At 41.3% G+C, this 27,852-nt stretch overlaps 1 protein-coding gene across 3 annotated transcripts in view; it reads left to right on the top strand.

Annotated features, from left to right (window-relative positions):
- The first annotated feature begins 7,271 nt into the window (after positions 1-7,271).
- SCN10A (sodium voltage-gated channel alpha subunit 10) overlaps positions 7,272-27,852 on the top strand; it is an 80,488-nt gene continuing 59,907 nt past the window's right edge. For all 3 annotated transcript variants that reach the window (XM_037014326.2, XM_037014325.2, XM_037014327.2), the window contains exons 1-4: positions 7,272-7,538; positions 8,885-9,003; positions 11,856-11,936; positions 27,601-27,729. In XM_037014326.2, coding sequence (XP_036870221.2) covers positions 7,272-7,538; positions 8,885-9,003; positions 11,856-11,936; positions 27,601-27,729 — 596 coding nt within the window. The remainder of the gene's footprint in view (positions 7,539-8,884; positions 9,004-11,855; positions 11,937-27,600; positions 27,730-27,852) is intronic.

The raw sequence follows: 27,852 nt of genomic DNA, 5'->3' as shown, positions 1-27,852 counted from the left end.
TAGAAGCCAGTCGGGGGAAAGGGATGGCAAAATTGTTATTGAGGGGGGAGAAAAACATGTATGAAGCTACCAAAGCAGAAAGGAAATGGGTGGATTTGGGGAAGGGAACGAAGACGAGGGTAATGCCTGGGAGGAAAGCAAGGGAAAGAGCAACATGGAAGGAGGTGATGGGCAGGGACCGATCATGCCAGGACTCATGGGCTCTGTGTGTGAATTTAGACATTGTCTGAAGGGCTGGGGAAGCCTTGAAAGGTATAATCAGAGGAATGATATGATCATATGTACATTTTAAAAATATGATGTTGGTTGCTCTGTATATAGGCAAAGAGAGTATGCAGAGAGACCAGTTAATAAGCAAACAAAGAGGCCAGATAAGAGATGCCTATGGCTTAGTGGTTGGAGCACATGTGCAGAGTGAGGAGAGAGAGCCTGTGGCTTTATGGTGTAAGCAACTATATGCTTGATGGTGCCATTTAACAAGATAGGGGACAGAGAAGGAGCCAATTCAGATGGAGGGCTTATAAAAAGAAAACCCAGGCAGGTAGTCAGGTCTGACACAGAAGAGAGATTTGAGTGGAAGTTAAAACCATAGGAGAAAATTAAATTTCCATGAAGCAGCATGAAGAAGAGGGCCAGGACAGAACCCAGAGAAGCTCAATATTTAATGGCCAGAGAGGAAAAGAAGCTTTCAAGGAAGTCTCAGACAGAAGGAGAGGATTTCAAGAAAAATAGAATGGTAAATTGTGTCAAACCCTGCTTAGAAGTCTAGTAAGTAAAGGTCTAAAAGTCTGTTTGGATTTGGCACCTGGAGGTCACTTAAAATTTAGTAAAAGCTTTAATGAACGGGGCCAGGAGAGACATGTGAGAGTGTGTTGAGGAGTAATGACATGTATTATAAGAGGTATTTGTCATACATGTCCTTTCTGATACTATGCCATCTAGTTAAATATGATGCTAGGGGACTCCAGCATCCCTAGGAAACCTTAATCAGTTATGAAGTTGACTGCCCAATTGTACTGTCCTTATAAATGGCTAAGCATTGTCTACGGTGTAACCTGAATATTCTGTTGATTCAAGTTTATACTTTATCCTTACAAAATACTTGCCTTACTTGAATATTCCTGGGGATGTTAAGCCGTAGTTTAAAAAATTATAAGAATTCCCAGTGCTTCCCAGTGTCCTTCTCCCAAGAATTCTGAAGGTCTGTTAATGATATATTCTGGCAGGGTCTTATTGAATAGTGCAGAAATTCTGTTGGGGGTGTGTATTGGGTATAGGAGAAAGAAAGCAGAATCTGTATGTTTTAAATAATTCTTATCCACAGTGCAAATTACCTTCAGATTCTTGAGTCTATGGTTATTTGTATTGCCTCATAAGTAAACACTTTTGTTTGGGGCAGCTGAACCATGTTCAAACGTATTCACACACTAAAGGTGGCGGATGGAGAAATAAAGTGGAAACATTATGAGTTCTTTATATTGTGTTTAATTGTAAGTGATCTGACATGTTTATTCAGTTTGTTTGCTGAGAGCTAGTGGCATGGAATTGAAATAGGCTAAGTGGCTGTTGGTTCATAAATTGCATGTGTAATGGGAATTATTAAAGTCCATGTTGTGCATTTGTACAGCACTTAGATTACAAAATGCTTTCACATACATTATTTGATTTTCCCAACAACATTGTCGTATTCATAAGACAGATGCTCTCATCTCCAATTTACAAACCATAGAAATGAGAGTCAGAGATTTCAAAAAACCTAGTTAATGTCAAAACTCAAGCTTCCCATCTCTGAGCCCAGTGCTATTTCGACAAAACCATACTACCTATCTGGGTTTTTTAATAATTATAACTCAAAATCTCTAGAGCTGACTCAACCCATCATTCTGAGTTTCTGGGTCCCAGACCATGTGATGAAGAACTTGTTTTCTTCCTTAATGCCAAAAAGCTTCTCCTTCTTTCTGATCTCATTTTCAGTGGGTTGGAGAAATAGTAGGGAGGCAAAGATCCCTGATAAAGGAATATTTTCCTCCTTTTCAACTTTATTTGCATCTCCATTCTGGTGGGTTGAGTTTTAATTAAATGCCTTTTAGGCCCTTTCTTCCTCAAATCAGTTTTTCTTTCTTCCTTTCATCACACCTTCCTCTACTTCTGCCTCCAAAGAAACCCTGTTATTCTCAGCACTTCAACCTGGCACACTCCTTCAGCACTACAAACAGATGGGTTCCTCTCCAGGGCACACAGAAAACCATCCCCACCCACATCTCACCCAGCCCACGGTTTGTGTTCAGCACCACAGACAGCTCACACACTAGCCATGGCCTTTCTCTTTCAGAACCATGGGCAGCACACATGTTCTTCCACACTAACTGTGTTGTACTCCATCCCTGGACGACAGATCAGGTAGCTATTACCTCTGAATTTTTTGGAGATAAATTATGTTCAGCAAGGATTCCCATAGCCCCATATACCTTTAGCACCAGGCACCACTCAGGGCTATTCAACTTCAAAGATGGCTCAGAGATATTTTTCTGGTAGCTCAGATAGCCAAGGCTCAATCTCTGACTGTTGGGCAGGGTCATGTGGTCTCACTTTCATCATCAAAAAAAAGCTTATTACGCTTTTCTAGTGTCACAGATATTTAAATCCCATCTCTTCCCTGGAGAGCCTACTTACATGTCCAGTGCCCAGTTGCTCCAATCACTTGCCTAGTGATTAAAATTTTCAGGGCAATGCACAGCTCAGGCAGACACATGGCAGTATCACTGACTATATGAAATGCTGACTTCTGAGGAATTTCTCTAAGCCTTGACTAGTCTAGCCACATCCCCCCAAAAAGGGACACTCAATTCCATGTGTCCATTAGCATGGAAAGCCCAGTGATATTTCCAGAACTAAAGCTAGCCTGGTTGCTCACTGCATGAACTAGACAGTTTTGCCAAGCTCTTGGCACCTTGCACAACAGTTTCACTCAGATTTGTGAATGGCTTTGTTATTTCTCAGGACCAGCTCGGCCACACTCCTAATCCAGTGCCAGGAAAAGTCCAACCACATTCTCAGATGACACGCTTGCTGTTCCACATGGCAGCCAACCATGGTGGCAGAACCTGAAGCAGCTCATTATCACAGTCCTGCTCTTTGTTACCCCCATAATGAGTTTATTGTGTTTTCACTTACATCCATATCCCAACCACCCTCTTTCAGCAACTCAACTAATCTAGGCACATTCTTTCCACTCTGTGGTCCCCATGACTAAAGCCAGTCCCATGTCTAGAACAAGACCCAACAGTTCTTAAAACTCATCTTCCTGCCGCTTCTTTAATGCTGATCCTGTAATGTTCACTGCCTTTCTTCTTCTGCAGTCCTCCAGAGTCTGGCCCTCATGTTTTCCTCCCACCACAGAGAACAAATTTTGTTCAAATAATGGTGAATTTTAGTAATCCTAAGCCTTAAACTGTATTGAACAGAAAGCCTCTTTTTCCAATAATATGGGAAATGATCCGTTTCTATCCACCCTGGTATCACAGTTTAGGAATTTGGGTCTTCTCTTCCCTGTTTTCCCCAAACTTAATCCTGCTGGCAGATGGAAAGTCCCAGCAATGTTCTGTAATATCTGATCCATATCCATCCATGGTCTCTTGAGTTTATTCATTATTTAGCCCACAAATATTTGTTGATCATCTAGTATGTGCCAAGCACTGTTCTCAGTGTTAAAGTTTCAATAGTTAAACAAATGGACAAAATCCATACTTTCAGGAGGCAAAATTTCTAGTTGAAGAACAGAGATAATAAATAAAAGTGTTAATACTAGTTAAAAGTGCTATGAGAAGAAATGAAGAGAGGTAAAGTGATAGAGTGGCCAAGGGCTGTTGTTTTAAAAAGGATAGTTGGAGAGGCTTCCCTAGCAACGTGATATCTGAGTAAGCCTGTGGTTATAAATGGGAAGAGAAGACAAAGGCAGGGAGAATAGTCCAAACCTTGAGTGCTTGATGTGTCCAAAAACCTTGAGTGCTTGATATATCCAAGAGATAGCAATGTGCTCTATAGAACTGGGTTCCAATGAGCAAGGGAGAAAATGAGGTGAATTAGCTCAGAGAACACATTTCAGGGCATGCTTTTAAATCATCACTCTTATTGCTTCAGGAAGCATTTGAGAGAATGCTACCAGTGGGACATGTTGAGAGGATGTAACAGAGGGCCAACCAAGAAATGAAGGGAATTGGGCTATGGGTGTAGCAGCAGAGATGGGTGATAGAGGTTTGAACTGTGGTGGAAGCTGTGGCTGTGATAAGAAGTGGACAGCTATGCTTCAAGAGCAAGGTCATTAGAATTTTCTGAGGGACCCAATGTGAGATTTGAAAACAAAAGTAATGGGCAATTCTGAAGTTTCAAGGCTTAGGGCCTGAGCCACAAGAAGGAGGAAGCTCTGATTTACTGAGTGAGGCTGACTAAGGGAGGAGCCCATGTGGGGTAAAGAAATCAAGAGTCAGGCTGTGTATACCTCAGACATCCAGGTGAGAGGTGATGAGTGGACAGCTGAATGTAGCAATTTAGAATGCAGGTGAAAGGCCTGGGCTGGGAACATAAATTTAGGTTTATGTTTCAAGTGTGACTCCAGACTGCTCGTGTTGTTATCATAACTTCAGTCTTTCTCCTCTGGAAAGTGTCTGTCAGGGAAACTGGCCGGAAAAGTTGGCTGAGACCCATTTAAGCTCCCAAAGGTGATGGACCCATAGCAGATTTACTGTATCTCTGGTCTAAAACAATGTAAGCTGGTATAAGGGAGGAAAATTTGAGGGGGAAAGACAAAAAAGAGGACCCCTAGGTTCCGTCTTAGATTTGTTGAAGTAGGGAACATGGGAAGAGGAGTAGTTGGGGTGGAGAGGACATGGAGGGGTCATGACAGACAACGATTTTGCAGGGTCTGTGAAACATTCAAGAGGATCTTTGTCCAAAAGCATGAATAGGTCTGGAGCTCAGAAGAAAGATCCATATTTTTAGAGTTACCTGCATGAAAATGATAATTTTGGTTGTGTATAAGTAGATGAGAGCAATCTGGACTAATCCTGAAACACATAGGTCCCATATGGCCACCTTACAAACAACATGCCTGCTCCACTACATTCAAACGGTCCAGAAATAAGGATTCCCGATTAGGGCTGCAAGCCGCTGAACAGGAATGTAGCAGTCAGCATCTGTACCTTGCCTCTACCTCCAGGGGCCCAGAAGTCACCTGCAGACATTTCCCTTACATGTTGGCCTCCTGAATCTCTCTCTGCCTAAGGCTTTCTTTGGTTACTGCTTTAAATTCTACAAATTCTTTGGTTACTGATATAAACTTCCTAGAGTGACCCTTGACCATGGAAGGGTGGGACAAATAGACAAAACCTCAGTATCCTTACCCTTCAGCGAAACAATCCTGAGCCTGATTGCCCACAAGACATTCCAGTGGAGATGCCAAATTAGGGTCTGAGCCCCAAGGACATAATGAGAGCTGGAGATGGACGTAGGAGTCATCTGCATGCAGTTAAGGATGGGATATGGGAATGAATGAGATGTTCTCAGGAGACTGTATCACAACACCTGGGACTGGGTACCTGTCCTGCAACATGTTAGTACTGTGATCTTGGGAAAGTTAATGTTATCACTCTGATTTCTCATTTATATATGAGAGAGTCCCTCATAGGATACAGTGACATTTAACGTGGCACTACACTCACATTGCTTAATCCAGAGTCTGAGCATCGTGGAATCCCTGTGAACGCTAGCTGTCATCAGCACTGTTATGTTATTACTACTGCCATTATTCAAAAATGTAAAAAGCATAGCACAGAGCTCCAAGATTCAGTCACACAGAGGAGAAAGTGAGGACGGAGAGACTGAGCAGAGTAGATGGAGAGTTAGGGAAACCAGGAGAGCGCATCCAGCTTCCCAGCGGCCGGGGAGAGACTGCTTGAAGGAGGAAGTGGTCTAACAGGACCATCAGGACTTAGAAGGCTCCCCTGCAATTAGCTGCAAGGAGGTCTCTGGTGTCCTTGCAGAGGGTGTGTTAGTGACGTAGTGGACACAAGCGGAGTTTCTAGGACTGCAGAGTGACTGGAGACAGTGAGCGGAAACAAATCCTTCATGAAGTTCAGCAGAGAATGGGAGGAGAAAAGAGGGATGATCTGGGTGGGCTGTGTATTAAGTAAGTTTTAAAGAGAGAGACTTGAGAACCTCTCAATGTTCATAGGAAGGAAGCAGAAGACAAGTAAAGAGAGAGAGATGAGGTGATGATGGGATAAGATCCAAAGCAGAGGGAAAAGACCGGCCACAGGCAGGAGGGATGACATGCGGTTGTGAAAGGAGGAAGGGAGAGGGGGGACTCTAGGTGCAGGTAAGCCGGAGGTTTGGGGACCTGGAGTTGAGGGCATTCTGCTTCCTTCATGAGGTAAGGAACATGATTACTGTCTTATTGTAAGGGGAAGTAGGGGACAGTCAGAACAGATGAGCAGTATTTGAAGTATCAGACTAGGCGCAACTGCTGCCTGGGGTAACTATACAATTCCCAAGCAGCACTGATGTTCCCCATCACCCCCTCAGTGTTTAGATTCAGAGAAACCTGAATTAGACTCCCCTAGATTGACCCAGGCTTGGCACTGGGGGTAAGGACAAGGGGGTGGTCAAATGGTGGGTCACTGGATCTGATCTGGATATGGAGGGAAGTGTCCAGCCACAGACAAAGGCAGGGGAAGTAGCCTGGGGGTTCAAATGGAACTCAGAGAGGAGAAGAAATGGTAAAAATGTCAATAAATAAAAGGTTGTGATCAGAAAGTAGGGTGAGATTCAAGGTATAGTAGATCATGAACCAAAGTCTTTGGTGACCACAAAAGAGTGCCTGTGGCTCAGTGGACACTGAAACAAGGAGAGAGGGCAGTACAGCTACTTCTGGTGGTGCTGTGGTGGTGACGGTGATAGCGGTGGTGGTGACAGTGATGGTGGCAGTGACGGTGCATCACACAATGGCAAAGAAGCGATGACTCACCTCATGGAGAACACAGACATGACCCTGAGGTGCTGGATATAATAAACGGCCTCCCCTGAAGCACTGTAGGGGCAGTGGGTCCTGCGAGGAGCTCAGTGTGAGTTAAGGAAGGAACTGGAGAGGTTGTGGGGGGCTGTTCTAGCAAGCAAGCTGGGAGGGCTGGGAGGGAGAGGGCTGGTGGGCAGGCTGTTACCTCTCCATGGTATGTCCACTCTCATAAGAGTATACATTCTTCCCGAAGAATGAGAAGATGGAATTTCCCTTTGGGTCCCTGGAAACCAACTTCCGTCGATTCACTCCAGAGTCCCTGGTGGAGATTGAAAAGCGAATTGCTGCCAGGCGGGCAGCCAAGAAAGCCAAAGATAAGCACAAGGAGCAGAAGGACCACAAAGAGAAGCCACGGCCCCAGTTAGATTTGAAAGCTTGCAACCAGCTGCCCAAGTTCTATGGTGAACTCCCTGCAGAGCTGGTCGGGGAGCCCCTGGAGGATCTGGACCCCTTCTACAGCACGCACCGGGTAAGGGCTGCTGGTTGGGAGAGGAAGCCTCTGACCACCTCTCTGATGCTCTCTTTGGATCTTTCTGGTATTTACGGTAGAGGTTAATTAAACCCAAATCCTCAAAAGCAGTGATACTGCTGTTGAGTTTTCAAAGGAAGCTGGCTATTCCCTTGGATGAGTTCTGGCTTAGGGTCTCCAGAGGGGGTGGCTTTCCTGGCAAGAGGGGAGCAGAGATCTAGAGGCTGGGGTAAGGGGGAAACAAGGAAACGGCAGAAACCAGGTTGGTTTAAACCAGTAGTTTAAACACAAGGTGTGATCTCAGAATGCCCCAGACTCCCAAAACCCTTTCAGTGGGTTCAGGAGGTATACTATTTTATAATAATACTTAGGTGTCATTTGTCTTTTTCACACTCTTGTGAATACACAGTAGTGGACGTAGAGGCAATTGGTGGCAGATGCCATCATTAGCCTAACAGCCATGGATGTATGCTTACTCACACCTATATTTTAAAATACCCTACACTTTTACTTTCTAGTATTACACGTACACACACACATATGTGTACATGCACACACATATACACACATGTGCATATATACACATGTATAAATACACACACATATGGTATAAACAAAAATTGTAAACATTAACAAAAACTCTCTAGGGTCCTCTGTACTTTTTGAGAATATAAAAGTGTCCTGAAATTGAAAAGGCTGAGGACTACTGGTTTAAACAAGAGCTGTTTCATGACAGTCACCCTGGTTATGTTGTATCTTGGATGTTCTACACAGCCGAGGAAATGGCGTGTCCGTTTTTGGGGACCTGGGAGGCACAGGACTGGATCAGCCATCTCTAAGATAGTTTGTAGAGAAAACGAAAAGGCCCTGGAATGTTTTAGTCTCTCCTCTCACCTGCTAAGCGCCCTCATCCATCTGAACATTCAGAGCTGGGAACCTGTAGAGGGCCTAAAAGGGGAGACCTCAGAGGTGGAGAACAGAAGGAACATCCCAGGACCAGGGCTGGCCCACTAGTCAAGAGAGAAGTTAAATGCAACCAGCACCCCATCCTCCTGCTGCCAGGGCACAGTGCGCCGTAGCAGCCCGTAACAGCCCTGGGTCAGCTGCCTGCTCGTCAGGCACTCTCAGTGGGGCACACGATCAGCCACAAGCCGGTGGCCTCGCTAGGAGGGTGTGGGCCTGGCCTTTACCATGACATCCCTGACTCTCTGTCCCTCCGTTTGACTCTCACTGACATGTGTTCCCAGAGGCCTTCTCGCCCTGATACCATTCATGCTCAAAAACATGGTTGTGTGAAGTGACATGTTTCTCACTGGAGGCCTGCCTTCTGTTTTGTTTTATTTTAGACATTTATGGTCCTGAACAAACGGAGGACCATTTCCCGGTTCAGTGCCACTCGGGCCCTGTGTTTATTCAGCCCTTTCAACCTGATCAGAAGAACAGCCATCAAAGTGTCTGTCCACTCATATCCTTCATACGGTTGCTTCTTCTACATGTTAGAATCAGGCCCTGCCTGCTGTGTCCATACCTTCTTCAGAGTTAGCAATATAGTCCTCCTGCAGTGGAACCCTGAAAAAATGAGATCATTAAGTTGAAAAAAAAGTTTGTGCCTTTAATGTGTCCAAACATGTAAAAGCAGTCCCAGGACAGAGGAGATGCTTATGGCCTGGGGGTGGAAGGGCTCACCTAGACTAGTTGGGACACACCTGTGGGTGCTCAACTTTACAATGTCTTCTTTGTGAGGGGAGCTTGGTTCAGGCGCCCTGGCACATCCTTCTCATTGGTGGGCTGCTCTTCCCACAAGCTCATCTCCAGCAAGGGGACCGCTGGCTTTTTGGGCAGATGGGACAGGCATGGTGTGTTACTCTGTGTCCCTGCTGTGCTGGAGAGGCTGCTTAGGGGCGCAAGAGCAGCACCTCCCAGGGGCAAGAAGACCGGACCTTATGGGCAGAGTAGAGGTTGTCTCCATAGGACCATGTTGGTCCCAGGGCACTGCCAACACAAGTCACTCAAAACTACCAGCAGGTTAGAAACGTCAACAGACATTGAGGACTGTAGTAATGACTAGAAACACATTGGTCAAAAGTCTGTATTACATTTGCTTAAGTAGCATCAGATTCTGTTTTTCCAAGGCAAGCCAACTAGGGCAAAAAGAGACTTTGGCTTGGTTTCCAAGGATCTTCCCCTGTGACTGTCCAAGTTGGAAATTCCTAGTGACAAATTCAGCCCTGGCTTCCCCGGGTTTGATTTGCAAGAACAGCCTTGCCTCAGCTGCCTGACAGATGGCAGCCAGCCTCGCCTTAAGAGGCTCCATAAAAGGACCTCTTCGCCACTCCAGGCTGGCAGCACTCAGAGCTGGTGACCTGGCACATGGTCTGCTGCACGTGGGACCACGGTGCTCGATGCAGTTGAATTGCATTTTCCCTTCACGTGTTTTATCTTTATGGCCAATCAGTGGAAATTATATTTCCCTGATTCAATCTTGGATTCCCTGATTCTTTAGAAGGGTGTTTGATGATAGTAGTAGGCTCCCATTTACTAACCACCTCCTAAGGGTCAACACTGTATAGGTACAGAAACCCTTGAAGAACGGATCAGCACTCCCATTTTACAGATGATGAAACTGACACACAGAGGCATTAAGTAAATCGTTCAAGGTCACACACACAGCTAGTTAAGAGGTCCAGCCTGCCTTCTGCCTAGAACAAATTAGAAGCAGGCTGTTAATGGGAGTGAATTAGGGTGATTTATTCTCTCAGTATGTCATCTGTACTTGGGTGTTTTAAAATACATATATATACACTTACATCAGAATTACAAATAGAGAAAAATAGTAAATATATGAACTCCTCTCCATGCATCCTGGCTGAATTATATCCAGAAAAGTAAGAAACAACTAATTAGAAATAAAATCCCTCTGAAAAACCAAGTGACCAATGAATGTCCTTTTCATCATGAAATCTGATAAGTAAATAATTGCTGAGTGCAGTCATAGCTGGACACAAAAGCTGTGGAGCTGTGGAGGGTCTCTTTCCCACAAAAGTCTGCATTTATATATTTAAATCTCATGAACTTGGTAACTGCAGCCCCAAAAGATACTCTTCAATGTATGGAATTCTCAGTGTCCTATTACTGATATTTCACCAAAATTATAATTTAAATCAAATTTACTCTGTTTTCACAAGTGATGTCATACATATCATATTGCTTTTAAAGGTTTGTGTAGTCAGAGATATGGCTTTAATTTAATCCTTGGGTTAACATTTTTCCCCCATGTGAACACATTTCTTAACTTGCAAGTCAACAGGAAGATGTAGTTTAATTAGTAGAATTTCCCTTTTCCACATGGATGTGTTCCTAAGTAACTGTAAAGCAGGGCACATTAGAGGCATTCACAGAAAACAGAAAACTAAAATAGATTGAAATGCTTCTGCTCACATTGAAATTATGGAATACGGGTGGTTCAGTGTCTGTGGGTCAAGCCCATCTTCAGGTTTTGTCTCTCCTGAGGAAGTGATTGCTGAGAACCCGACTAAGTCCTGAGAAAACTGTCTAGTGGCAGAAATCTCTCTATTCTTCTCCCAATATTCCCATTATTTACTCCCTCCATTCACCCTCCTTTTCAGGCGGGGTCTCCTTCCCCACCCACCTTTGTGCAGCCCCTCCTCTAAGATTTCTCCTCCCTGGCTATCCAGGGTTCTCCACAACAGCCTGACCCCGCTTGGAATTTCTGCTGAGCCAGCATTTCCCATCCCAGAGCTTTTCCCCCACTGTCCCAGCAGGAGGGACCCAGGGGCAGGCAAGTTGGGAAAACACCCTGCTGAACCACCTCCCGGGTAGGCATGGAGCCTCTCCTTACTCTAAGTTCCTAGGAGAATTCTCTTTGTCTTAGGAAAAAGGAGACATTTTCTGGATGAGTGGTCAGGCCCTAAATGTAGTGAGATGAAAACTTGAGGGCCCAAGGACTTTTTGGAAAAGGGATTCTGTGTCCTTCCACCTTGCCCGGGATTCTGTCATAGGCTCTCTGAGTCCACCCCTTGGCACCATGATTGGCTAGCTGTGTGACCTTGGACACATCATTTAAGCTCTGCCAGTCTGTCTTCTTAGATACAAAATGTAGATGATAAAGCCCACCTGTAGCTTAGTCACATGAGAAATGATGTGGATAAAACTCTCAGCCAGGGCATGTCAGGAAATTAGCGTTACTATGTACAAGACCCTGAAGAGTTCAGAATTCAGTCATTTGGCATCAAGGTGATCACAGACAGCATCGGGAGCAGGGCGACTCCCACCTTTTCCTTAACACAGGCCTCTCAGGTGGTTCAGTTTATTCATCACCGTCACTATTCTGGCCAACTGTGCCTGCATGACACAGACGGAACTTCCGGACAGAATCGAGTGAGTAGGCCTGCTTCGCTCTCATGCCTTCCCGTTTGTCCCTCTTCCTTCACTTGGCAGTCTTCCCTGTTAGTTTTCCTGCCAGGTCTTGTTTGGGGAATGCAGAATCCCACTGTCTGACTTCGGAATGGTTAGAGACTTCTCCGTGGACTTTGTTTCATAAATATGTTTATGGTATGCAGCTCCAAAGAGTGATAGATGAGTGGTTCTCAACCTTGGCTGTGCATGGGCATCCCTAGGGAGATTTAAAAATATTGGCGCCTGAGTCTTAGTTCCAGAGGCCCTGATTTCATTGATCTGGGTGGCCTGGGCAGCTAGCACCCCAGACACACATTTACCTGCTGTGTGCAGCATGAACGAAGTTTAGCCTTGGTGTCTCTGAAAGGGAGGCATGGGCAAAATTGAGACAGCACTAAGAACAAATGGTTCTGGAATATAACCACAGAATCACCCATGAATGAAGCTGCTTAAGTGATCATGGCTCCCATACCTCAAGTGACCTGAGATCATTCCACCTCTCTGGGTTAGAAGGTGGAAGCTCTGTAGTTTCAGAATGTGAGGCCTTTCCAAACACAGCCTGCACCTACACATCTGGGAGACGTGCCCCAGCCCAGCTGAAGCCTGACGTACCTTTGGTATGACAGGAGCTCTGTAGTGCTTTCTCCTTTTCCAACTTTTTTATTTTTATTTTTTGCTGACTATAACATTAATACATGCAACAGTAAGAAATATGTTCTATTTCTATTAATAAAGGAGAAAAATCATGTGGTTGACTTAATTGATGCTGAAAAATCATTTGATATATGATTAAAAACTCTTGGAAAAATAGGAAGAGAAGGGAATTGCTGTACTCTGATAAAAGGTAACCACTTTAACGAAAGTAGCAAACATCATACTTAATTGTGAAGCATGGCAAGCTTTGTCTTTGAGATCGGAGGAAGGAAAAAAGCAAAGATGTCTGTTTCATCAGTTGTATTGAACTTTGTAAAGGAGATGCTCGCTAGTGTAGCAGGGCAAGGAGAAGACATAAAACAAAAATAAAAGAAGGACCAACGATGCTGTGATTTACAGATAATATGATTGTGAGCACAAGATAGACAATATAATCTAGAGTTAAATGATTAGAATTAATAAGAGAGTATAGCAAGATTGTGGGTACAAATTAATCTGCATGAGTCAATTGTATATCTATACACTGACAACAACCAGAAAATAAAATAGCTTTTAAAAATAACATTTACACTGACATTTAAAAATAACGAGTATCTTGAAACAAGATCACCAGAACATGAGTAAGAGTTCTACAGAGTAAAGTAGAGAGCATATTGAGTAATATGAGAGAAAAACCCAAGAAATGGAGAGATATATCATATTCCTGGACTCGAGATCACAATGAGGCTTTTTTTTTTTTTTTTGGTATAACTTGATTAACTGGCTATAAGATTGATGTGAAAATGCAGAGAGTAAATTATAGCCAAGAGACTTCTGCGGATGGAAAACAAGGTGGGAGCTGAGGAACTGCCCTGCTGGTTGTCAGGACTGACTGTGAGCCCTGAGCAGTGGGACAGCACTGCTCTGGCCAAGGTCGGTCGACCAGCTGGCCCCTCGATAGGCCAGTGCACGTCGGACAGTGAGCCTGACAAAGGTGGTACTGGGGAGCTGTGGGGAGAGGGCAGTCTCAGTGGTGCTGAAGGACGAGGAACCCTAACAGAACCATTGCACCGGCCATTCAACTTCACAACGATAATCAGTTCGAGGTGAAGTAAAGTCCAAATTTCTTTGTGAAAGACAAAGGCAGAGCTTTTAGAAGGAAAAACAAAACAAAGCAAAGGAGCTTATCACTATGACCTCAGATGTGGGAAAGATTTATTACATCACACAAGCAGTATGGACCATGGAGGGGAAAAAAGACACATTTTAGTATACTAAAATTACAAATTTCTGCTCATCAGAAAATAATGAGGGTGAAAAAGCAAGCCCACTGAATAGAAGATATTTGCGACCATATACCTAAAAAGTGAATATTCCAGAATAATGAGCCCCTGCAAATCCATTGGAAATATGTCAGAACAACCAATGTTAAAATAAGCAAAAAATTTACATATATGTTTCACAAAAGTAGAAATCCAAATGGTCAATAAACACATGCAAATATTCTTAACCTTTTTTTTCATGAGACACATACAATAAAATGCACAAATCTGTTTATAGCTCAGTGAATTTCTTTTTTAAAAAATTAATTTTATTAAAGGATTTTTTATATACAATCTTATGATGGCTTCGCATACACAAAACACTGATTCAACATTCACCCATATTCTCAAGCCCTCACCCCCTCCATTGCAGTCACTGTCTGTCAACGTGGTAAGATGTTAGAGTGACTAATTGTATTCTCTGTGCTGTACTACCATCCCAGTGACCTACCTATGCTGTGACTGTGAATTATAGTGCATTTTAATCCCTTTATCCCTCCCCACCCACCCTCCCCAACCCTTCCCCTTTGGTAACCACTAGTCCCCTCTCAGTGTTATGAGTCTACTGCTTTTTTTGTTCCTTCTATTTACCTTTTTTTTTTATACTCCACAAATAAGTGAAATCATTTGGTATTTGTCTGTCTCTGCGTGACTTATTTCTCTGGCAGCTCAATGAATTTCAACATGTGCATGCACCCGTGTAACCATCACCCAGATCAAGACATCCAACCTCACTAGTTCTCTTCTCCTTCAGCTAGTTCACCCATCCTCCCATCCCTTCCCCCATGGCAAACACTGGACTCTTCTCTGTGTCCCTGAGTCTGTGTCTGTTTGTCTTAACCTTTTTCTTAATCAAGGAAATGTGAATTAAAATCACACTGAGAGATTATCATATAGCCATCCGATGAGGGAAATTTTAAAGTGTGATAATACCAAATATTAAGAAAAATAAGGAGTAACAGGAGCTCATACAATGCCTGGGGGAGTGTAAATGTGTGCGACCTCTTTGGGAAGCAGCGGGTACTAATTACCAAGTAAAGGAGAAGACCCATGCGCATGACCGCACTTGTACTTGCAGGTGCACGCGCTCAAGGGAAATGGCCCTTATGGGCAGCAGGGTACAGCAGCAAGGAAGTTTATGAACAGGGCCCATAAAAGCCAGAACTTGGAAATAACCCGAATGTCCTTGAATTGTTTAATACATTAAATATCTCTGTTATAGTCTTAAATAAGATAATTACAGCAATGAAAATGAATAAAGTATGGCTCCACCCAACAAGGACAAGTCTCAATAATATTGTATTGAGCATGAACAACAAAAAACAGACCCGAAAGATGACCCAAGTACGATTCCATTTTGTCATTCACACAAAACTCAAAAACAAGCAAAACCAAACTCTTGTTTCCAGGTGAACAGTTAGATGGTAAAGATAGAAATAAAACCCCTTGGGCAGAGGAGGGCGGCTGTAACTGGGAAGGGATGTGTGGGGTCCTCGTAGTGTTCCATTTTGTGACGTGGGTAGATGTCACACAGCTGCTAGGGACTGGATTGTGCTGCCCAAATTCCTACGGTGAAGCCCTGCACCCCCATGTGCTTACTGGAGAAGCAGCCCTCAGGGAGGTGATGTGGGGTAAGTGGGACCACAAGGCCACATCCCCACAGAGCTGGTGAATGGACAGCAGGGCTCCCGCACCATGTGGGCACAGCAGACAGTGTGGGTAGCAAGCTGGGAAGGGAGCCCTGCATCTCCAATTCCCAGCTTCTAGGACAGTGAGAAGCAAATTTTGTTGCTCAACCACTCAACCTGCGGTATTTGTTATAACAGCCCAAGCTGACCACTACACAGGCCTTCATTTTACACCTAATTTATGCCTCATGTGGGTTTTTATTATTCATGTTACGTATCATAATAAAAAGCTTAAAAACAAGACAATTTTTTTAAATGACCATTGTATAAAATGCAGAATACTAAAAAAATATGAATCATATGTTAGTAACTAGGCAAAGAAATCAATGTTTTGGTATATTTAGTATTTAATGTGCTTCTCTTTCTCTGTCTCTCTGTCTCTGTCTCTCTCTGTATATACCGAGATCATACAGCACGTAAAATCTGTCCTTACTTTAAACTTTCAATGCAAAGCATTTTCTCTCAAAAGTAAGTTATTTGGGGATTCTGGTTAAATACGGGAGATGGCAGGCATGCATTTTACCCCAAACCTCACAAAATGCCGATAAAATGACAGCGTGGGGATAAAAGCAGTGTAAACATACAAGAACAAAGAGAAGGAGAAAGGAAGGCGGAGGATGAGAGGTGTCAAAATCATCTCAGAGATTGAAGGCGGGGGAGGGCTGGCAAATAACTCAGCGGCTCGGGTCTACTTAACCCACAGTGCCCACAGAGGGGGCAAGAGTGAGGACGAAGACATTTAACCTCTGAAAGCCCAGAGGCCCTGAAAACGCCGACATAATGCAAAGAGGAAAGAAGGTGGAGGGCAGAGTATGTTCCCTTATTGCTGCTGCTGTAATAGCAAGAAGTTAAAAAGTATTCTTTAAATTGATGAAGGAATGGAAAATAATTATACTTTACAAAGGTAAGCCCAAAAGAGATACTATTAAATACAATCAAATGACAGAGTGAGAGGGGAAGGAAAGAGAATTACCAATTGGAAATAAGAAATATTGTTTAAAGAGAGAGCAGACTAACGGCAATGCATTATAGTTTTAACTATAATTAATTTATGCATGTAAAGGCAACCACCAGAACTAAAATTAAAACTTCTAACGTCAGAATCACACACACACAAAAGTATGTAAAAATATAGATGACCTGAGTAATGTAATTAATAAGACAGATCTGAATCTATCAAACTATATTCCCTGAAAAATAGAGAATATACTGCCTTTTCAAATAACCATGCAAACTAACCAGATACTACCACAAGAAAGCTTCAATAAGCTCCAAAAAATAGGACTAATAAAAGAAAAAACATTATTTGCACACATTACAATAAAACAATAACAAAACCAGGGGGAAAAAAGAGAAGCCTTTGTATTTGGTCATTTTAAAAACCTCTCTTAAAAGAGCTCTTAGATGAAACAAACTACCAGCTAAAAATGTCTGATTTCTAGGGAAGAAAAAATTAAAACTCTTTAATCAGATCCTATAGGATGTAGTTGAAGACATGCTCAGAGGATAATCCACAGCATTGGGGTACAGAGTATTTATTTATTTCAGTAAAAAAGTGAAAAGAATTATTTAAGTACCTAACATGCAACTAAAAAAAGAACAATAAAGGAAAGCAGGAAAGAAGAATTAACTTAAAATAAAAACACAAGGAATTTAAAAAATAGAAAAACAGTGGAACTAACAAATCTAAAAGCTATTGTAAAATATATGCACAAGACCTTTATACTGAAAAATGAGAAAACACTATTATTATTATTATTTTTTCAAACATTTGTTCTTCCTGGGTTTTAAGCCTTCCCAGCCTTCAGACCTGGACTGTACTACATTATCAGTCTCCCGGTTCTCAGACCTTCACACTGAAACTGTGACTACACCGCTGGCTCCCCTGGGTCTCTAGCTTGCTGACCCATCTTGCAGATCTTGACTTAATAGCTTCCAATACTGCATGAGGAATTCCTTATAATAAATCATTATAAATAAATAAATTACATATAAATATATCTCCCTCTCCATCCTATTGGTTTTGTTTCTCTAGAGAACCCTGACTAATACAAACGGATTCTTCTCTACAGCCTCTGTGGGGGTGTGGCCCTTCTAACATCTTGATTTCAAACCTGTGGTATCCAGAACTGGAAGAGAATAAATTTCTGTTTTAAGCCAGAAAGTATGTGGTAATCTGTTATGCCAGCTGTAGGAAACTTATAAACTGGTCTTCCCTGAACTCTCCCATTCAACAACCTTTCCCCCATTTCTGCATCAGTCACCATTTCACAGTTGTTGAATTTGGTTTGCTAGTGTTTTATTAAGAATTTTTTACTCCGTATTTCTAAGGGATGTTGGTCTGTGGTTTTCTTTTGTTTTGACATGCTTTTTTGTTTGGTATCAGGGTAACACTGGCTGACAGAATGACATGGGAAATATTCAGCCCTTCACGTGTGTGAAGGATTGGTGTTAACTTCTTAAGTGTTTGGTAGAATTCACCAGTGAGGTCATCTATGTCTGGAATTTTGTGGGAATATTTTTATATATTTTAATGGAAGTATCATTAATATACAGTCTCATATTGGTTTCAAGTGAACTACACTGTGGTTCAACAGTTTACCCATATTATTAAATCCTTACCCCCTCTAGTGTAATTATAATGTATCAAAATAGAAAGATGTTATAGTGATTCAATTATATTTTTATACACTTTCTGTGGAATGCCACAGGAAGGTGCAAAAGATGTCACTTTGGTGATTTAGATTTGCTATACACATTTAATAAACTAGGTATTATACTGTTTGGTTATTCTTGTGACTTGGTAAATGTGTTTATTTTATTAAGGTATTATTGATATATACTTTTATGAATGTTTCACATGAAAAACAATGTGGCTACTACATTCATCCATATTATCAAGTCCCCACCCATATCCCATTGCAGTCACTGTCCATCAGTGTAGTAAGATGACACAGATTCACTATTTGCCTTCTCTGTGCTACACACTCTTCCCCATGACCCACCACACCATGTATACTAAACATAATACCTTTCAATCCCCTTCTCCCTCCCTCCCCACCCACCCTCCCACACCCCTCCCCTTTGATAACCACCAGTCCTTTCTTGGAGTCTGTGAGTCTGCTGCTGTTTTGTTCCTTCAGTTTTGCTTTGTTGTTTTACTCCACAAATGAGGGAAATCATTTGGCACTTGTCTTTCTCCACCTGGCTTATTTCACTGAGCATAATATCCTCCAACTGCATCCATGTTGTTGCAAATGGTAGGATTTGTTTCTTTCTTATGGCTGAATAATATTCCATTGTATATATGTAGCACATCTTCTTTATCCATTCATCTACTGATGGACACTTAGGTTGCTTCCATATCTTGGCTATTGTAAATAGTGCTGCAATAAACATAGGGGTACATATGTCCCTTTGATTCTGAGAACTTGTATTCTTTGGGTAAATTCCTAGGAGTGGAGATAAAATGTTATTGAAAGAAATTTTAAAGCATCTAAGTAAATTTAAGGATATTTTACGCTAATGGATTAGGAGACTCACTATTGTTAAAATTTCAGTGCTGCCTGAATTAATCTATAGAAATCCCAATTTAAAAATCCCAGCAGCAGATGTTTTGTAGAAATTGACTGAATCAGTCTTACTTACATGGATGAAGCAAAATTTATTTTAACTATTTCCTATTGATAGACATTTATGTTGATCCCAATCACCATAATCCTCATATTTGCCACCACAATTCTTTGGCAAATATCTTGTACATGTATCTTTGCACACAGAACGTGGGTAAATGTGAGGAATTAACTCCTACAAGTAGAATTTCTGGGTCCAAGTGACGTACAATTTTAATTTTTGCAATATTGCCAAATTGTTTTCCCAAGTTGTACCATTTGCTGTCCCCACTAATTACAAAATCCATTCTTTCTCAAATTTTCTATTAACTAAACTGTTGACAAAGTTTTCTTTATAAATGCAGTTTGAAAAAATATTAAAGATAAAAACCCACCTGTCTGGTCCTGGTTCTGAAATGTGTGTGGCAGGTATTGGATGGTATCCAGCATCCTTGGCCTCATGAAAATTATCAGATTCCTGATTCTATTTTTGAGATGCAAACTGATAACAGTCATTGGTTGTTTACTATGTTGCTAGAAGGCCAAAAGAAAGCATAAATGTCCTTGGGATAGACTGAGGCTACCAAGATCATGCTGTGAGTTTCTGAGTAAAAGTAAATCATAACCATTGAGGAGTCAGCAGCCAATCCTACTGCCATGTTCTAGATACAGTGTTTTGGACACAAGCACTTCCCACCCCTCATCTGCCCTCCCTGCCATCGTATCTCCCTGAACGTGAGCTTTGCACTGTTACTTGCTGGTAAAGGTGGGTCCCTGACCCCAGCTGCCTGCCTATTTGTCTCTTGTGGGAAGATTTTATATATACGTTTTTTCCATTTTAAAAATTCTTCTTGCTCTTGGAAAGAAACTGGAGATTCACTGGGGCTATAGTGGGGAAGGATATGTCAGATCGGGTCCCAGGAGAAGATGAAAAATGCACGAGGTGCAAAAAGTGTCAGCAGTGACCAGAGCAGAGCTTTCCACCAGCCCTGTTCCCTGAGTTCACAGGGAATCACTGAAGGGGCCCTGGGATGGCCCTTGGATGCCATCCCTACCCAAACCAAGAATCTGGAGAAACATCTGACAAAAACACAAAGCCTCAATTTGGACGTAGGGAAGGACACAGTGGAAAGTTAAATGTTTTCTTGCCTGAAGAGAACAGGTGAAATGAAGACGAATCTATGGCAAATGGGGCAGTGGGTGCCTGGCCCTGTGTACAGAAAGTGTGTGTCTTTCAAGATTTATATGAATGATACCATATTGTCTGCATGCTTTAACTGATGCTTTTTAAAATCAATGCATTTTTGCGATTTGTCTAAATGGATACAGGTAGGCTTATTTCATTTGGTTTTTACTGCATATAATATTCCACAAAGGTATTCTCTCACATTTTCTTCTGAAAGTTATACTACCTCTTTCTACATTTAGCTATTGCATTCTCCTAGACTTGTGGGTGTGCATGGCATGAGGTAGGCCTCTAATATTTTCCTATATAGGTTATACCAATTCCAGTTTTAATAGATCATCATTTTTGGAGTTATTCCCTCTGTCATGCACCAGAGTCCCATGCATATCGAAGTCTGTTTCTTCCAGTAATTTACTTGTTAACTCTCTGAGTCAACACCACACTGATCTAAACACTTTGTAAGAAGATTTGGCCAGGTTGATCTTAGCAACTCTCATTATTTGTCTTCTGAATATTGTATTGCTTCCTCCCAGTTTTTTACTTGTCCACATAAATTTAAGGGTCATATTTTCAAGCTTTTCTATTTTCAAGCTTTTCTCTTACAACTCTGTTGAAACTTTGTAAATGCATTTAATTGATTTACGACCATAGGAAGAATAGCCACATTTATAGCAACAAGCCTTACCACACATCAGCATGGCATATCTCTCAGTTTCTATAGCCTTCTTTTATGTTCTTTCATAACATTTTATAACACCTCATGTAAAGTTCTGACATTTCTTTCTTATCCCTAGGTATATTATCATTTTGATTGTCCTTCTGAATTTTTTTCATTTTGATTGCTAAGACATATTAATGTTATTAATTTCTGTATATTGGTTTTGCATCCAGCAGCCTTGCTGAACTTAACAATTCACAGCCTTTCTCTGTGGATTCTCTTGGGTCTTCTATTTAAACAATTACATCATCTGAAAATAATGATGAACATTTTTCTCCCTTTATGATTCATATACTACTTGTTTATTTTTCCTCCCTTATTAAATGGGCCAGGGCCTCAGCACAATGCTGAATTAAAGCTACAATAGTGAGCACATTTCTTTTGCTCTTGATGTTAAAGAGTATGCTTCTAATGTTTCATGATTATCATGATGACTATGGAGTTCTCATTACCCTTTGTCAAGTTATGGAGATTTCTTTCCACTTCTGGTTTGCTTAGAGGTTCATTATCAAGGGGTGTTGGTTTTTATCAATATTTCTATTTATTAAGATTATTGTAGTCTTTAATCTGTTAATACAGTAAGTCACATTAATAAATTGGCCAATTTTTAATGGTTCCAGCTTCATCATTGCTGGATTCCATTTGCCAGTATTTCATTTGATCTGTGTTGGTAAGTGAGACTGACCTATGATCTTCTCACAAACTATTCCTTTGGGTGGTTTTGCCATCTGTCTGCTTTGGTGTTTTCCTTCTGTGAACTTCAATTCTTCTCAATCTGTTTTGCAGAGCAGTTCAGCTCTCTCCCTCCCGTACCATGTTTCTCAAAAGTGATCTAAGGATCTCAGTAGTCTCTAGCTCACTGGACAGGTTCAGAAGGAAAAGCAAATGCAATCATTTTATACACAGATAATTTAGACATTTGAAATGTAAGGTTTATCATAATTTTTATAGAATTTATTTTTTATGTTCTTAAAAGCAGTCTATGTGCTTCAAGGACTGACTCAGTTGTTATGGATTAACCTGCAGTTAATCATGGTAATTTATCTTAATTAATGTACTTTATTGTCCTCTGACAGTTATTGTTTACATTTGTTAAATTTGAATTTGTCATTGTAACTGTTGCATGGCATAATATCACAATTCAAAAAATAAGCCATTATTTCAAAAGTGGCTTTCAGTAATAAAACAATAATGATGAAAAGAGAACAGGAAATCATAGAATGTGAAATAAGGTCACAAATATAAGTGGGCTCTGTCATAAATATAAAGCTTGAATCTGTATGTCCTGAGACAAGTGGACAATGGATGGGGATAATCTCTCAAAGGCAGATAAAAAAAAATAGAAAACAGGGAGCATGACAATGAAAAATGAAACTGAAATTTTATTGGATCCATGACCCTTTTGTCCCAGTACCCAGTTTATTATCTGTTCACATTTTGATCAAATAATAATATAAAGCTATGAAAACTTCCATATTATTTTCCAATAAGGCTTATCAACCTCAGTGTTAAGCCAATTGACTGTTGCTAGTACAAAAACAAAATTAGGTTTTCTAGTATAAAGCTGTCAAAATCTGATGTTAAAGGTTGAAAAGATGAATAGTATAAAATCATCATTTGTCCTCATAGCAAAAACAAGTACATTTACAGTCTTGCTGGTAAAATACAAAACCAGCTTCCAAATCAATGACAAATATTATTGTTGGAAAGAAAGCAGGAAACAACTGGTAGAATTCTTGTATCAGAACTATTGGATTTCTCATAATGTGATTGGCATTTAAAATCAATGACTGTTATGTGTGTAAATGAGCAGACATTTAACTTTAGAGTTGAATTAACTCTATTAATAAGTCAATTGTCAGTATATATTCACCCTGAAGTGAAAAACAATGACTTTTTGTCCTATTTATCATGAAGCTAATTTTAAAAGAAGAGACTTCTGACTTAAAGCTTAGTTTGTAAGCTATGAAACAGACTCACAAAGACCTGTTAGCTTGTAAACCCCTGTTCATAGCAGCACTATTCACAGTAGCCAAAGGTATAAGCAATCCAACTGTCCATCAACAGATGAATGATTAAACCAAATGCGGTCCATACATACAATGGAATATTATTCAGCCTCAAAAATGAGTGAGATTCTGACATCTGCTCCAACATGGATGGACCTTTTAAATGTTAGGCTAAGTAAAACTCACCAGACACAAAAGGACAAATACTATATGGTTCCACTTATTTGAGGACCTAGAATGGGCAAATTTGTGAAGATAGAAAGTAGAATAGAGGTCTCCAGGGAATAGTGGGGAGTGGTGTGTATTGAATCCAGTTTCTGTTTAGGAGGATGAAAAAGTTCTGTAGATGGATGATGGTGATGGAGGCACAAATTTGTGTTGTACTTAATGCCGCTGAATTGTATACTAAAAATGGTTAAAGTTGTAAATTTTTGGTTGTGCGTATTTGACCACACTGAAAAAAGATAGGCTAAATTGGTATTGAAGAAGCTCCAGCCTCATGATTAGCAAGAAAGGAACCATTACACAAATGAAAAACGTTGCTTCAAAACATACTTCATACATTCTTCACGGGAAACAGTGGGGGTCCGCGGCCTCCAGCCCCTGGTCACTAGACATCAGGATTTCTTACAGGTGACCAGTGGTGCCCAAAGTTCAATGGCTGAGAGCTTGACTTTTTTCCAATCCCCAATATCTTCGTTCATCAGGACAAGCACTCCAGATATGTCTTACATATTAAAAATCACATCCAAATACTGCAACTGAACGTGGAGAAACACCTTCTGAGCCAAATGCCACCAGAGAGAAAACGTGACTCTACCAGCGGCCGTCTTCCAGGTGGGCCACTCTGGGGAAACACTGAAAACAGCCTGGAGAGAACCCCCTGCATAATCTGGGTCTGTGTTTGATTTCAGAAGCCAGAAATATCCAGTAAGCCTTCCCCACAACCTGTAATTCTGACTTAAGATTTTCTAATTTAGAAAATATAAAGAGTGGGAGGAACCAATAAGATATGGAAGCTGACAGCAAGCAGCTACCCAGAGAGCTACAGATTTCCCTGGGAAGGATTTCAAATACTGCCTCTGCTCTCACAGAAATGAAAACACATTATTGCTAGTCACTCTATTCTCCATTAAAATTTTCTTATTTTACTTTGTTTCTTTTACTTTTTTACTGGAATATAGTTGGCATACAATATTATTTATATTGGTTTCAGCTGTACAACAGTGATTTGACAATTACAAACATTCCTAAGTGCTCACTGCCTAGTGTAGTTACCATCTGCTATTCACTTTTTAATTTGATTTTTACTTTTATTTAAGATATACAGGCTTGTGGATAAGAAGCTCACAGAGTTCTATAAATATTCTAACAAAAACAGCAGTTTCTTGTTCCTCTTCTCCTCACCCTAATCCCGTATTTCCAAAGGCAGCCACACTCAGCCTTTTTATCTTTCTTCTATACCTCCCTGTCTCTAATATTATAGTCATACTACTATTTTTTTCCATTATAGATGTTATCTATTCACTTTCTATGAATGAAGGAAGGAATTAGGTCCACATATCCATACTCATTTCCTCTGCATTCATCTTGCCATTATATCATAGCTTTGGGGTAGAGAACCAGATAATGTGTGCATTATCTGACTACATATGTGATTACAAAATAGTGCTGCTAAGCATAGAGTATTCACAGTTGTGTCAGGTGGTGTATTTTTATTGCATTTCTTTTTTGTACAAATGTTTTTGTTTCCTCTGGAGTTAATAAGGATTTAATTGCTTCATTTGCTCAGTTTTCTATATACTTATCATTACTTTGTTCCCAAACTCTTCTCCAGAGGTTCAACTTATTCAAACACATTAAGTTATCCATCAGTTTTCATTTTTCTGGGGATAGGGTGGGAATCACTCCTGAAGTCCTCCACCTCCTGCCTCGGTCTTCCTGGCCTTATGCACAACTCTTTTCCTGAGATTTTTCCTTCTCCCAGTTCATTTGGATTCCATTTGTCTCTCACCAGCGTCCAGATCTTCCTCTTTATTGGTTTCTTCCTTGTTTTGGTGGAGCATATCCTTTAGTAACTTGAAGAAGGGTTGAGGGGGAGTAAATTTTCTGAGACTTTTTAAATCTATAATTGTCTTTATTAACAGTTTATTAACAGTTTAGCTGGGGAGAAAACTCTACAATTAAAAATTATTTTCCCCCTAAATTGTGAAAGTGTTGTCCCATTGTTTTATAACCTCCAAGGTTACTGTTGAGAAATCTGATATTTTGGTTCTCAGTCCTTTGCATATGACCTGTGATTTTCACTCAGTCAGAAAGATTAAGTTCTTTTCTTTATAATGTTCACAATGTTCTGAAATTTTGTGATGTTCTGCCTTGATATGAGCTTTTTTCATTTGTTTTCCTGAACACTTAAGTGTGTTTTTAACTAAATACTTAGATCCTTCAGTTTGGAGAAATTTTTTTGAAATATTTCTTTGGTAATTTTCTAGTTATATCTTGATTTCCTTCTAGATCTCTTATTAGTCAGACATTGTATCCACTGGTCTGATTCTCTAATTTTCATACTTTTTAATCACATCTTACCCATTTCTCTTTTTGTTCCATTTTCTGTGAGATTTCTTCCATTTTATTTCTTCTACTCCTATTAATGTTTTAATTTTACTGTCATAGCTTTTGTTTTTATAAATTCTGTTTTGCTCTTTGAATATGCTTGTTTATAGCCTTCTGTCTTGTTTTATGTATTTAGAATAGTGTCATCTCTTAACTCTAAAAATACTGACATTTTTTTCCCCTAACTTTTCTTTTGTTCCCTGCATTGTCTCTTTTCCTTTTCTTTCCTTTCTATTTGGTTAATTTAGTCTTGTGCTGGAAGCATCCTTCAAATTCCTGATGCCCATTGACAAGCTGTCCACATTAAAAGTAAAGCAACTTCTTGGGCTATTAACCTGACTGCCAGGCTTCTAGAAATGTACTAAGAGGCAGAAGTAGGGGGTGGGAGGGTTGTCTGCTTTTTGGTATGTACATTCCTTTATTCTCCTGTTTCAGTATGCAATTCTCTCCTTTCGCTCAGTTCTTGGGAGAATGAACATTCAATTTATTCTAGAGCAGAGGAGGAAATCCCTTACTGAATAGGGGGCGTGGACTGGGATCTAAAAAGCCCAGCTTCTTCTTGTAAGGACCTACAATCTGTTCTTTCTGTCTCACTTGCCACCTCTCCCCAAACCCTGCTTTCCTCAGAGGCCTTTAGCATCTCTAGGTCCTGAGCAGCTCTGCAGTGTGGGTTAGCTTGCTTCAGGGGACTCCCCGCCCCAGCTCTGGTTTCAGCTTTCTTGGCTCTGCTCTGTCCGTTACCACTCATTTATCTGCTCTCTAGTTTCCAGAATGTGTTATTGTGTTCTTCATTATGTTTGTCCTGATGGGCTTATGATTTTTAAAATAAGCCTTGTACTATCACTTAAGAAGGATTTCAGAAATGATGGGGGAAACTGTATATGTTCAGTCTGTCATATTTAATCAAATGTCTTCCCATATTTAATATCAGTGTTTATGTTTATAATTTCATAATTTAAAACAATTTAATGTTTCTAAAGTTATATATGATTTTCATGTGCACTTGCATTTCTTGGGTCAGTGTCTCAAAGCATAGTTCTCCCGCCAGCGCATTAGCATTAGCTGGGAATGTGTCAGCAATGCAAATTCTTGGGCTTTACTCAAGTCTGTGGAATCAGAAACTCTGGGGACAGAGTCTGAAAATCTGGGTTTGAACAAGCCCCCGAGGTGGTTTAGAAGCCTGCTAGAGTTTGAAAGCTACTGCAGTAGATAGGTGATCAGGGAAAACACAACCTTACTCTCAACCTCAGCTCCAGATCTGTCTTGTCAAATTCAAACACAAAGTGCCCAGCAGACAAAAAAGGGCTGTTTTGAGACGACTTCCTCACTAGGCTTCATCGTCCTGAGAAAATGTTTATGGATTTAGGCATGCTTCTCTTCCATGACGCGTAGTTGTTTCCTGCCTCAAGTAGCTGTTGGACTGGGATCCCAGAAACGCAGGCACAGTGTGAGAAAAGACAGGTGGGGTAGAGAGGCTGGGAGAGGAGGGCTGAAGCAGGGCCTGTCCTTCCCCCTCGAGCCATCACCAGGTTGAGGAGGAGCCTCCGGCTTCCCTCAGGGCAGGGACTCTGGGAGCCTTGGGGACAGGAGGACCTTGTTCTGAACCTGGCGGAGGTTCTTCACCTGCTCTTGCCCTCTGCCTTCCTGCTGCAGATGCCATGGGGAGTGTCAGGGGCTCGCGGTGCCTCCTCACCCCGTGCGCTTGGCAGCCGCTCTGAGCTCCGTGGTCTGTGTCTGGTCTCCTTGCTGCCCCTTCCCTTCCCGCCCTCTGGTGACCTCTGTGGCCTCCCTCTGGAGCCCTCGTCTGCCCTTCCCTCTGTGCTGTCTCCCCCGCACGGTGAATGCTCTTCCCCACTCCCCTCCCAGGTACGTCTTCACTGTCATATACACCTTTGAAGCCTTGATAAAGATACTGGCAAGAGGATTCTGCCTAAATGAGTTCACTTACCTGCGAGATCCTTGGAACTGGCTGGATTTTAGCGTCATCACCCTGGCGTGAGTATTTCTCAAAATTGTTGCACTGTGTCCAAAGGTGAGGGGGGGCTCCCGCGTGTGTCCAGGCTCACTCTGGGGGTCATCCCTTGGCTCCGTCAGCTCCTTCACTTGGAACTGCACAGC

The sequence above is a fragment of the Manis javanica genome, chromosome 15, assembly GCF_040802235.1.
Source record: "Manis javanica isolate MJ-LG chromosome 15, MJ_LKY, whole genome shotgun sequence".
In the NCBI taxonomy this organism is placed as follows: Eukaryota; Metazoa; Chordata; class Mammalia; order Pholidota; family Manidae; genus Manis; species Manis javanica.
The sequence above is the reverse complement of the archived record's forward strand: the minus strand, read 5'-3'. Positions and strand labels throughout refer to the sequence as shown.